Genomic DNA, 12,034 nt, shown 5'->3' on the forward strand with positions numbered 1-12,034 from the left:
TACCAAAATGTCGATAATACCAAATGTTGATGAAGATGTGGAACCACTGGGAATCTGACGTGGTACAGCCCCTTGGGAAACAATTTGGCAGTTTCTCATAAAAATTTTACCCATACACTCGAAATATTCTTCTCATGAGTATTTACCCAAGAGAAAGCAAAGCACATGTCTACACAGAGCCTTGGATCCCAATGTTTATAAAATTTTAGTCAGAAAAGTTCAAACTGAAACATCCCAGATATCCATCCGATGAATGGAGTAACACTGTGGTATATCCATTCAATGAAATACTACTCAGCACCAAAAAGGAACAGTATGTGCAACAGAGATGATTCTCAAAAGTATAGCGATCACCAGGGCACCTGGTTGGTGCAGTTGGTTAGATGTTTGACTCTTGGTTTCAACTCAGGCCCTGGTCTCGGGTCATGGTCTCAGGGTTGTGGGGTGAGCCCTGAGTCAGACTCCCCACTCAGTATGGAGTCTGCTTGGGATTCTCTCTGCCTCTGCCCCTTCCCATCTCCCCTCCTGTGCGCTTGCTCTCATTCTCTCTCTCTCTCTCTCTGTCTCTAATAGATAAATATTTTTTTTAAAGTATAGTGATCACCAATATGGAATTCTAACCTAACCTAGTGTCATGGAAAGCACATCAGTGGTTGCTTGCAGCTAGGGAAAGGGGCACAGGGAACTCTGGAGTGATAGAAATGTTCTGTATCTTGATATGGTCATGGCTTTACAAGTGTATAAATTTGTTAAAATATACCACACTTGATCTTAGCCAAAAGGCCAAGAAGCGATAAAATATACCAAACTGTACAATTAAAATCAGTGCATTTTATTGAATCTACAAATTGAATCTAAGTCAATAAAGTTGATTTTTAAATACTAACCATGACAAAAAGCCTTCTCTTTATTAGCCCACCAGCAGTCCTAGCACTGTGGGGTGGGCAGGAGGTGTTGGGTACAGGACTGCTGAATGACTAAATAACCCTTAGCTCAGAGGTCCCCAGAAGAGATTTCTTGGAGGCTGACAGTCCATCTCCAGCTGATGTCAGTAACCGTCAGAGGCCATTGTTCATCTTAAGTTAATGTTTTCACTAATGACTTTAATGTTGAGTGGAAATACCGTCTTCACCCTAATCCCTTTCGACAGGCTGCACTTTAAAACAATTTAAAAGAGGAAGAGATGAAGAAAGGAGCCCTGCAGACTGGTTGGGTTTCCCACTAGGATGGACAGAGTTGTTTTTATCCCTTTCTTTCTCACAGCTATTTCTTTGGTGTCTTCCTAGACACCGTCAGAGACTATTTCCAAATCAAGGACAGTGTTTCCAGCTCTACCTTGGTTCATCAGGAGACTTTAGGGAAATGAAACTGCCAGATCCCCATCCCCACCCCAAAGCATTTGATTGTTGGTATCATGATGTAGGACAGTGATTTTCGGTTGGTTTATATCTGGGGCATACTTGCTGATACTGAAATTGTTGGTGGTGCCTTTGAAGAAACTAAAACGAACCAAAAGAAAAAAAAAGAAACAGAACACTGGAGTCAGTAACAAGTACACAGTAATCTCAGGTAACAATGCAACACATGTTAATCTCGGGACAGCAACTTAAGTGCTCGGTGTCTGGCAGTGACTGTGATGCTTGTTGTGGCAATTTCTCTTGTCATTTCTGTGCTCTGTCACTGGGCACTGTAACCCTAGGAGACAAGGCTGTCACCACACATTCCAGCTATGAGCAGCCTTGGTCTTCCTTGCCAGCGTAACGGTGGGGAATGGGGAGGCCATCCTGAGATTGTAGCAGAGACATTCTACACGGTGAAGATCTACATGTGTGGGTATCAGAAGTCAGCAGGGGTAGGGGAAGAGTAACGATTTGTGACTCAGGGCATAGTGTCTCCAATGCCTTAGCTAAGTCTGTGTTTTAGACTTTTTTTTTTTAATTAAAAAAAAGAAGCTTACAGTGGAAAATTTGGAAAAGACTGAAAAATGATGATTAAAAGAATAACCACATATTCCCACAAACAGCCATTATAAGCTATTTTTTTGCATAAATTTTTCCAGGGTATATCAGTTTAACAGAATCATAATTTACCAAACTGTGTACATAAATATATGCGAGATACAGCTCTGTGTCTGGCTCTTTTCCCTTAGAGTCGTAACCTGAGGATTTTTCTGTTCTTTAAAATTCTTTTAAAATACATGAATCCCTACATAATTGTCATCTGGATATTCCAGTATTTATTGAAGGATGCAATTGTTGGTGTACTCCTAGATGCTTTCTATTTCCTCATTAGTATAAACTACAGTATTTTTGAAGATCTTTGTCCATAAATCTTCTACCAAATGTCTATTTTCTTAGGATAAATACAAGGCAAATGACTGAATGGAAGAGTATGTATATTTTTCAGCCATCCCTGCAGTGTGAGAGAGCATGTATTCCACTTGCTTATCTCCGAATAGCAATAGAATGTGGCTTTTGACAAATCCCAGAATCTCTGATCCTGGGTGTCACTGACCTTCCCCATTCCCCACCCCAACCCCCAACCCAGGGGCCCAATTTCGTTATGCATGTTGCTCTCGCCCTGGCAGCTCCTATCTGGACTTTCCCTTTGGTGGAACCCAACTCATGACGGTTTTAGGGGGAGAGATGACTTGGATGCTGGCCCTTCTTTCTCTTTAGAACTTTCTCAGCAATTGCTGATCTTTGCTGCTTCTGTGGGTCTCACTGGGCCTGGCTTCCCACTGAATGACCAAAATGTCTTCATCCTCCTCCTCTGCAACCAGAAAAGACTTTGTAGATGATCCCAACCCTACTTCCTACCAGCCACATGGCTTTGGACAAGTTCCCAAAACCTCTGTGTCTCTGTTTCGTTACTTCTTCTGTAAAATCAGACAACTAATTAGTCCTACTTTGGGAAAGGCTTCCCAAAGGAAATTGTGGATGTTTTTGTTTGGTTTTAAAGATTTTTTAATTTATCTGTTATTCATGAGAGACACTGAGAGAGAGGCAGAGATATAGGCGGAGGGATAAGCATGCTCCCCAGAGGGAGCCTGAGGAAGAACTCGATCCCAGGACCCTGGAATCACGCTCTGAGCCAAAGGCAGATGTTCAACACCTGAGCCACCCAGGTCCTCAAGCTGTGGATGTTTTCCAGCCAGTGGCCATCAGCCAAGCATGTTTTCCACTCCAACCCCTGACTTTCCACACCGGACCCCCCGGTCTCTTCACTGTTTACACCACGGTACCCAGGCAACACCCTGTGGCCTGTCCTCTGGGCACTTGGCTAGCCTAGAGCTGTGCCCACTCACTTCCTGAGGTGCACTTGGCCAAGTGGAACAGCAGCCCACGCTGTCTCTGGGAGAGCTCTCCCTGCTCAGAGCGGGGTGTGAGGAAAGAGGAAAAGGAGGAGGGCTCTGGGTTCCTGCAGCAAGACTCCTTCAGCCTTGAGGGCAGGACTGTGACCATTCAGCTGGGCAGAGGTCACTAACAGCCCTATAGCTGTGGGACACTGTGCCAGGGGACATGGCTTCAGGAGCTATAGTCACGTGGACTTCCTGGTATCACACCCTAGAATGAAACTGACCTACCCACACTCAGGGAGAGTGGAAAACACCAGAACCTTCTCTGCCCCCTCCTACGCCTGGGCCCCTGCCTTGGGAGCCTGCCTCTATAACATCTAAAACACAGGGGCATTAGAAGTCGAGAGCACTTGCTTTCCATGGCAGGCTGGCACCAAAGGGTGGGTGAAGGGCTACAGCAACCATGTCCATTTGGTTCCTTTTGCAGACCTGGCAGGTAACCCCACCCTTCCCTAGAAATGAAGATTAGAAGGAAAGGGGAGTGTGTGGACACTCAGTAGGTGCTCAAGGATGGTGATTTTCGTCTCCCACCCTTTCTCATAAAGATCTTTGCCTCTCTGGCTGTGGCCATAGAGAAAATGGCTGGGCTATCTGAAGGTCAAAGCCACCCTTTAACCATGATCCCTGTGCTGGTTCCCAGTCCCAACATTCCCTTTCTCCTGCTACTAGAAGTGAAGTAATAACCATCTGTCCTTTGCCTTGACCTAGGGCTTGGTCATCGAGCGCCTGGGACGGAGACCCCTCCTCATAGTTGGCTTTGGGCTGATGGCCCTCTTCTTTGGGATCATCACCATCACACTGACATTTCAGGTGAGAGGATGTGCCTTTCATGCCCTGAAGGAGGTCAGCATGGAGCCAGCCTCTGGCTTTGGTGCTCTGGGGCCTTGGCTTGGGAAGTTCATACTGTCTACAGACAACTCTTATGATATGGCATTCCAAGGGGCATCTCAGCTAGAAGCTGCTGGATGCCCTCAAGGAGGAGGGTTTAGTAACAGGTCCTTGGACTGGAAGACAGACACTGGATATATAGTCCTCTCACTGCCTCTAGTGAGCTGTCGGAACTTGGCCAAAATACATCTCCTCTCTAAGCTTCAGTTTTCTCATTTATGGAAGAGAGAAGACTGCTCCAGACACCCCTAAGATACCTCCTCTGGCTCCCACATTTTAGCACAGAGCAGCTGGAAGTGCCACATGAGGCACTTCCACAATTATCATATCATTGCCTGTGGGTTCCAGCAGGGGCTCTGCTCCTCAGGGCCCCAGCTCTAAAATGAGACCGTTGTCCCTATGCCCAGGGGTGTTAGGAGGATTAAATGAGAAAATGTACCTATAGTACCTGGAAGGGCACCCAAATGTAGGCTTGGGGGGATGGATTATGCTGTACTTAATCCTGGTGAAAGTGGTATTTTTCCCTTTTATGGAGACAGGAAACTGAGGCATAAATATAAATGCAGAAGCTGCTCAAGGCTGCACAGCTAGTAAATGGCAGAACTGGGATGAGATTCCGGGATCTTGGGGTTTCCATCAGCCCCCTGTGCTGCTCACGACAGCCTGCAGTGACTGAGCACTTTCTTGGTGCCTGGAGCCTGTCTCAGCACCAAGTGAAGCACGAGGCCAAGGTCACAGTAGTCAACAAATCTTTGCACTTTTCAAAAATGAATCCCTAAGTGGAAAGTTGCACATGTTGATCATTTGCCAAATGTCTTAATGTCCCAAAAACCTCTAGAAAAAGGCAATATTAGCTGAGTGGTGCCTGACAGCACCTGTCCTTCAGAAAGGTGGTGCTACTGGGCACGCTGACGACTCAGGAGGCAGAAACATCTTCCTTGGGGGTGATGTACTGGCAGTGGCTCCTCCTTCCCAACTGCCGACCAGGGTTTTCTACCAGACAGGATGCCCTTGCAGGCCCCTCAGACTAACCAAGCTGGGTCCCTCACTGGTTGGGTGATGTTCTGGGGCATTGTCTTTCTGCTGCTGTGGCAGACATTTGGAAGGGCTGTCTGGAGCATGTGGGTCCTCCTAAGCCTGACTTCACAAGGTCTCAGAGCTTTTCCTTGCTTGGCTGCCCCATCACCCTTTATCCTATGTCTCAGTGAGTCACCCTCCTCTATGTTCTCAGGGACCCCAGGGGAAATCCTGCAATAGCACTTATCACAGGATTGGCTTTCCCTGTTGACTCATCTTTCTTCTCTAATACAGTTGTGGGAGCAGGGCCATGCCTGTATCATTCCTGTGTTCCCACCTCCTAGCCCAGTGCATGGCACCCAGGAGGAACCAAAAACAATCTGCCATATGAATGAATAGATATATGTATATATGTACGGATGGATGGATGGATGGATGGATGGATGGATGGATGGATGGTTAGGTGGATAACTTAGTGTAGCAGTGAGCCATGCAGTGTACAAGAGCCTACAATGCTCCTCCCAATCCTAGATCCTCCTTCATCAAGAGCTGATGGACTTGGGCATGGAAGATCAGCTCTCCCCATTTCTACCCATCACCCTCTACTCTGAACATTTGCTGCTCACTCCTGTGCTGTGAGCACAGGAGTGGGTCCTCTCCTGTTCCTCTCCTGTTCCTCTGTGCCCTTGCTCACATAGAACCCTCTCCTGGAACCTTTTCTCCTCTCCTTTTCCTGTTGTGTAATCCCAGCTCAGCCTTCAAAGGTGAGCACAGACTCCTCCCCTCCCTGAATCTCTCTAGATTGGGCTCACATGCCCCTTCTCCTCCCCCACATGCTCACCATGTCCCATCATTGGTGATACCATATTCTAATTATCAGCCATTCAGTCTGCTAGTACAGGGGCAATTTCCTAGATATCTTTCCATGCCCAGCACCAAGCCACCCTGACCCTGCCAGACAAGTGACAGCCCCTTCAAACATATTTAATGCCTACAGTTAACTTATCTCATACCTATCAGGACAGGAGGGATAGAAATGTAGTGTTTCACACAATAATAGAGATTAAGAAAATTTTTTAAATGTGATAATGCCTATAAAACTTCCCATATTGCCTGTTCAGACTACACACTCAAGCAGTGTTGGTTACTCATTTATTTACCACCTGCTGTATGCTGAGGACACTGATAAATTCTTGGGAGGCATCAAATTCTTTCACCTCACATTTATAAAATAGGCAGATAGAATGGCTTGGGGGTTATCATTATCTCCATTTTATGGACACTGAACTGGGACTCAGAGATGTGAAATGATCTCCTCAGGTCATGCAGATAGATCAAGGAGGAATTGGGGTGAGAACCCAGATCCTCTCTACCCCAGTACCTCCTTCCCTGCCCACACCTTTGCTCTTTCACAGGACCATGCCCCCTGGATCCCATACCTGAGTATTGTGTGCATCCTAGCCATCATCGCCTCCTTCTGCAGTGGGCCAGGTAAGGCACACCTCCTTCCCCATGGGCACCAGTGAGCTGGGGTGTTCTCGCTGGGCAGATGCAGTCCGGGAGGGGCAAAGCCCAACTGGGAATGGAAGGGAAAAGAGAGTCCCCTACCTGTTTTAATGCAGTGCTGGCTTTCATTTCCATCCCACAGATGGTAGGTAACAGGTAACAGGGTCACCCAGAGTTAGATGGCTGATAACATACTGCGACATCACAGCTACAATTAACAGTTAAGAGCTCTGAGCTAGATACTCAAGCTGGGATGAATGAGAGATACTCAAGTTGCCATCTGTGCCCATGGAGAAGTGACCATTTAGCATGGAAGATATTTATGATATTAATAATAATGATAATAGTAATGTCTGAGATTTATTGATCGCTGGGTGTGTGCTAGATGTGGCCAAGCACTTGGTGTATACTAGCTCATTTAAGACTCGTGGCAGCTGTAGAGAAGGCGGGGCTGGGAGCAACTTGCATGGAGTCAGCTGTGGTGGGATCGCCTGACTCCCAGAGAGAGCCCTAACACCACCTTGCACTGTAGCTGCATGAGGGTGGAGTCTCTCATGCCTTGATTTCCCCAGGACTTACTTCCAGCCCCAGCTCTGCTGTTTCCCTAGTAGGAAAGTCCTCTCCTCCCCATCTATTAAATGGCCTTGCCATTCCCTGGCTCTGTGTCTGTGTCCTCAGGGGCCCCCACCAGAGAGGGCCCCCTCAGCTGGGACTGAAAAGGGTTCAGTGCAAGGCTGACACTTGCATACATCTGGCTGGCAGGTGTTGCTGTGGTTCTTTGTTTGGGTTTCTGTGTTGATGAAAACAACGCTACATTTCTATCAACGCATAGAACTGAATTTCTGTTTCTCCCTTCATGTTGCTGCTTTTCATGGGCCGTCATGTTCATGTCCTGTCACATCCGTGATGGATGAACAGCATCCGTCCCCAACTCAGGACAGCAGGGTGTTATAGTGAGAGGCAAAATGGGCTGCAGAATGACTGGGGGAGAGGATCAGACACACACACGTTTGTGTACACACCCATACCGTGTTGTGATGGTGATCAGAGAGCCAAGGAAAGTGGAAGCACCCTCTGGGCGGGGCAGCAAATTGACCGGAGGGCCAGGAGGCACATATTGCCATTAAAGCGATTCAGGGGATATTTGTGTTCAGTCCTACAGGGCCCCCGTCATCCCCTCTGTGGGCAACATTCATGTGGGCACCCCTGCAGGGGGTAGCCAGAGGCCCCACACTAGGCCTTAGAACACTGGGGAGCAGACCAGAGGGCAGCCTCTGCTCCCATGGGGCTTACAGGCTGGTGTGGAAATCCCACTTGACACATCAGGCCCAGTGGGTCCTCTCCTGACCTCTTAATCTAAAATCAGCACCCACACATGTACACGCATGTGCCCACCCACACGCACACGTATGCACACATGCAGATACACGTATGTGTACATACATAGATACATGCAAGTACACACATGCACACATTACACACACATGCGCACAGAGACATGTATGCACATTAGTGCTTTTTGGGTTATCGTCTTCCATAACAGTTTTTCCCAGGAAGAACCATGAATGTTCATGCTGTATGTCACTGGACATCTTCCTGTCTGCTTCACAAGTAGGCTAAATTGGACTCATCCACAAGCCCTGTGCTTTCTTGACCAAAATCACTCAGTTTTGCCTTGTGTTTTGTCCCAAGCCCCTCACTCTTCCTAGGGTGGTGTTAATTTTACTCCCAATGTGGGCAAACATGGTTTCCTTCTGATCACAGAGCCTACTAAGTCTCTGGTGGTTTAGACTCTAAGCTCTCCCTCAGGATCTGGGAGCCTCCAGGTGATCCACCTGCCCTCCCTAACCCCATATCAATGGGACCCTCTACCCTCTACTCTCCAATCCCCGTCATGGTCACCCAGCAGCCAGACTTCACCCACTACGAGATTGGCCAGGCTTTAGAAACTTCTCTTGAATTCACATTGACAATGTGCAGCTTAAACCCCAGGGGAATTACCTGTCTAAGGGAGGCAATTGCTCGGGTGGGAGATCATCTTAACTGGATAAGAAGAAGTGGATCCCAAGAGGAGCCTCATTGGGAAAATGTGTCTCAGAAATGCTGATAGATAAGGGGCTGAGAGACTCCCCGTTTTGAGGCCGCCCCTCCAGGATTAAGTGAAAAGGATATCCTCCTGGGAAAGAAACCAAGAGTTTGCCTGAGGCAGCTTCTGTGATGAGCAAATCAATTCAAGGAGGCTTGACAGGAAGTTGAAATTAGGTGAAGGAAAAAGAGAGAAACCGGGTAGGCAGTTTCCTGCTACATATTTTATCTGTGCGCATAACCCCGAGGCAGTGGCTGTGACAGCTAATAAATGAGGCACCATAAAAGAGCTTTATCTCTGAGGGAAAGGAGATGCCACCAAAGCATTTCAGTTACAGTGTGAAAAATCTTATGATGTGGGGGCTCTGTGCCTGGCACCAAGTGAAACCCTCCCAGGGAGATTCCCATGCTGGTAGGGAGGACAGACACAACATGGAGTATGGTCACTGCTCTTATAAGGTCACTCTGCTCTAAGTGCTCCAGAAGCTAAGTGCTCCAGAAGGCTAGACAGAGTCACCCTGACGGGTATGTACCAAGTGCCTAGTGAGCTTGTGACCAATACAGGGCTCCCTGATCTATGATGTTGATTTAATATGCAAAGACGGCCCACCCAGTTGCATTAAGTGGTCCAGAGCTTAGATGGGGGTCAAATCAGATGACTCATTTCCCCTCAGAAGTTAGGAAACTATGTGCAAAGCAGAATAACAAGTAAATTAATTTCTAACCAAGCAGAAATCACTGAGTAGGAGCAATGGCATGTATACATTAAGAAGTTAGACCTGCAAATCAAGAGCTATATCCTGACACCAAATCAGTGTGTGGTCCTCATTTTTGAAGCTTGCTTAATGACAATTAAATGGGAATGTCTCACAAAAGCAGGTTAAACAAGCAGTGGTCATTACTCAAGATACATCCACATCCCTAGAGTGTGTTTACACAGCAGGCGGGCTCTAACCCAAGTGAGCACTGCTAATGGGAATTCTTCACAGTCCCGTTGCAAGCAGGAGACCCAGCTTCCACACCTGTTACCATGCAGGATTTGGGGGAGATGCCCTTTATAAAACCAGCCTGCAAACTCTTAACTTATTATATAAATTTGAAATTAGGTCAAGGTCCAGCAGGAGAGTACTGTTGGCTGGGATTTTAAAGGGAATTGCATGAACATCCTGTTTACAGAGATGTGGGCACAGTGAATCAAGAGAAAAGATGTAGGCGCCTGAGCAAAAGAAATAGTGGGAGGCTGCCACCATCCCCTGGGGCCTGAGCAAGCATGGAATAGACTAGTTTTAATTCCAGTCAATTTCTCTGTAAGAAGAGAAATTAAATGCAAAGAAATAAGATCATGTCAGGTAAAACTAAACTTTGAAGCTCCATGACCTTATTTTGTACTTAAAATAAGACAAAATCAGAGAGGGAGACCAACCATAAGAGACTCAACTCTAGGAAATAAAGTGGGGTTGCTGGAAGGGAGAGGGTAGGGGATGGGGTAACTGGATGACAGGCATTAAGGAGGGCAGGTGATGCGATGAGCACTGGGTGTTGTATACAACTGATAAATCACTAAATTCTATCTCTGAAACTAATAATACACAATTAAATGTCATTTAATTTATTTTAAATTCAAAAATATTTTTTTGCTCCCACTCTCACCTCCAAGAACCAATTTTTATCCCAACTGAGAATGCATGATGTAGAGAAAGATATGGTTTCATGGAGTCTTTTTGTGTAGGGCACTCATGTCTGGGAGCATAAAGAGCAATAAGAACCATCCCAACCAGGAGCTTGGAGCCCAGGATTAAAAGCAGGTCCAAGTAAAGAAAAAGAAGAAATGAACTCTCATGGAGTTGGGAGATGATAGAAAGTTGAAGCTCAGAGAGGTTAAGTGCTTTCCCAAAAGTCACACAGCTGGTAACCCAGAATTCTAGTTCAGGGTTGTGTCAGTCCAGATCCTGAGCTCTGAAGACCTTTAATAGGCTACCAGGTGTCAAAGAACAAGAGTTCCTGTCCCCTTTAAGGTCCTTCTAGCCAGCCTAAGAATCAAACTGGCATGAGAAAGATTAATAGGAGAAAGTCAGATTTAATAGGATAAGAAATCCACACAGATGTGGAAATTCCAAAGACAGGCAAAATGAGGCAACGAATAACCCCAAAACCTAGTGAATTGAACAATGACTACTTATTACTGCTCCCAAGTCCGTGGGTTGACGTGCTGGCCATGCCACGCTAGCCCAGGTTTTGCTCATCTTCACTCATGTCTGTGTTTGGCTGGCAGGTTGGCTGGATGCCAGCTGCTCCAAAGTGGCCTTGACCACTGGTCTGTCGTTGAGAAGGGAGACCTGGCCACATGTCTGTCACCACCAAGCAGATTAGCCTGGGCTTGTTTACTGATGGTAGCAGACCTACAAAAGAAGAAGTGTGAAAAACCTCCCGAGGCCCAGGCTTAGAACTCAATGTCACTTTGGGACAAAAACCAAGTGACAAGGCCAGCCCAGAATGAAGGTGTAGAGAAAGGAGACTTTACCTCTTATGGGAGGGGCTGCAAAGACCTGTGACCCTTTACAATCTTTCCAGAAGTTGTAACCCTAGAATAGGCAAGAGATGACAGTTATGGGCTCTCATCTTAGAAATATAGATAGATAGATGGATAGATGGATGGATAGATGGAAGTAGATATCATTCATTCATTCACCCATTTCACAAGTAGTTATGGAGTGCATGCTTTGGAGCAGGCATCCTTCCAGGCCTGGAGATATAATGGTCACACACACACACACACACACACACACACACACACACACAATCTGCCCTCAAGGGAGCTTATCTTGAGTAACAGAGGTTAGGGTCCTACTGGGAGGATATGGCACACTCAAACTGGGGTAACTAGAGGAATGGTTGAAAACAAGAGAGAGTGTAATAGTAAAGGCAGATTATAGGGAAATATCAAAGACCTGATTATTTAGATGATCTCAGCTTACAACACTAACTTCCAGCATCCACCCCTCCACCTATTGGCCATGTAGAGAGCCAAACAGGTCACTGGAAGTTAATTCATCAAAAGTCAACACTCTGAAGGTCAAATTGCTGAAAGCCAATCACACAGAAAAATAATTTGCTGGATTTTTCTTATTTCTATATCTATCGAGAATGTATAGAATTCTGTACAGAAAAGAATGATTTTTC

General features: G+C 46.4%; 1 protein-coding gene across 2 annotated transcripts in view; it reads left to right on the top strand.

Annotated features, from left to right (window-relative positions):
* SLC2A9 (solute carrier family 2 member 9) overlaps positions 1-12,034 on the top strand; it is a 205,612-nt gene that overhangs the window by 154,935 nt on the left and 38,643 nt on the right. For both annotated transcript variants that reach the window (XM_077878366.1, XM_077878360.1), the window contains 2 exons: positions 4,067-4,168; positions 6,679-6,754. In XM_077878366.1, coding sequence (XP_077734492.1) covers positions 4,067-4,168; positions 6,679-6,754 — 178 coding nt within the window. The remainder of the gene's footprint in view (positions 1-4,066; positions 4,169-6,678; positions 6,755-12,034) is intronic.

The sequence above is a fragment of the Canis aureus genome, chromosome 2, assembly GCF_053574225.1.
Source record: "Canis aureus isolate CA01 chromosome 2, VMU_Caureus_v.1.0, whole genome shotgun sequence".
Lineage (NCBI taxonomy): Eukaryota > Metazoa > Chordata > Mammalia > Carnivora > Canidae > Canis > Canis aureus.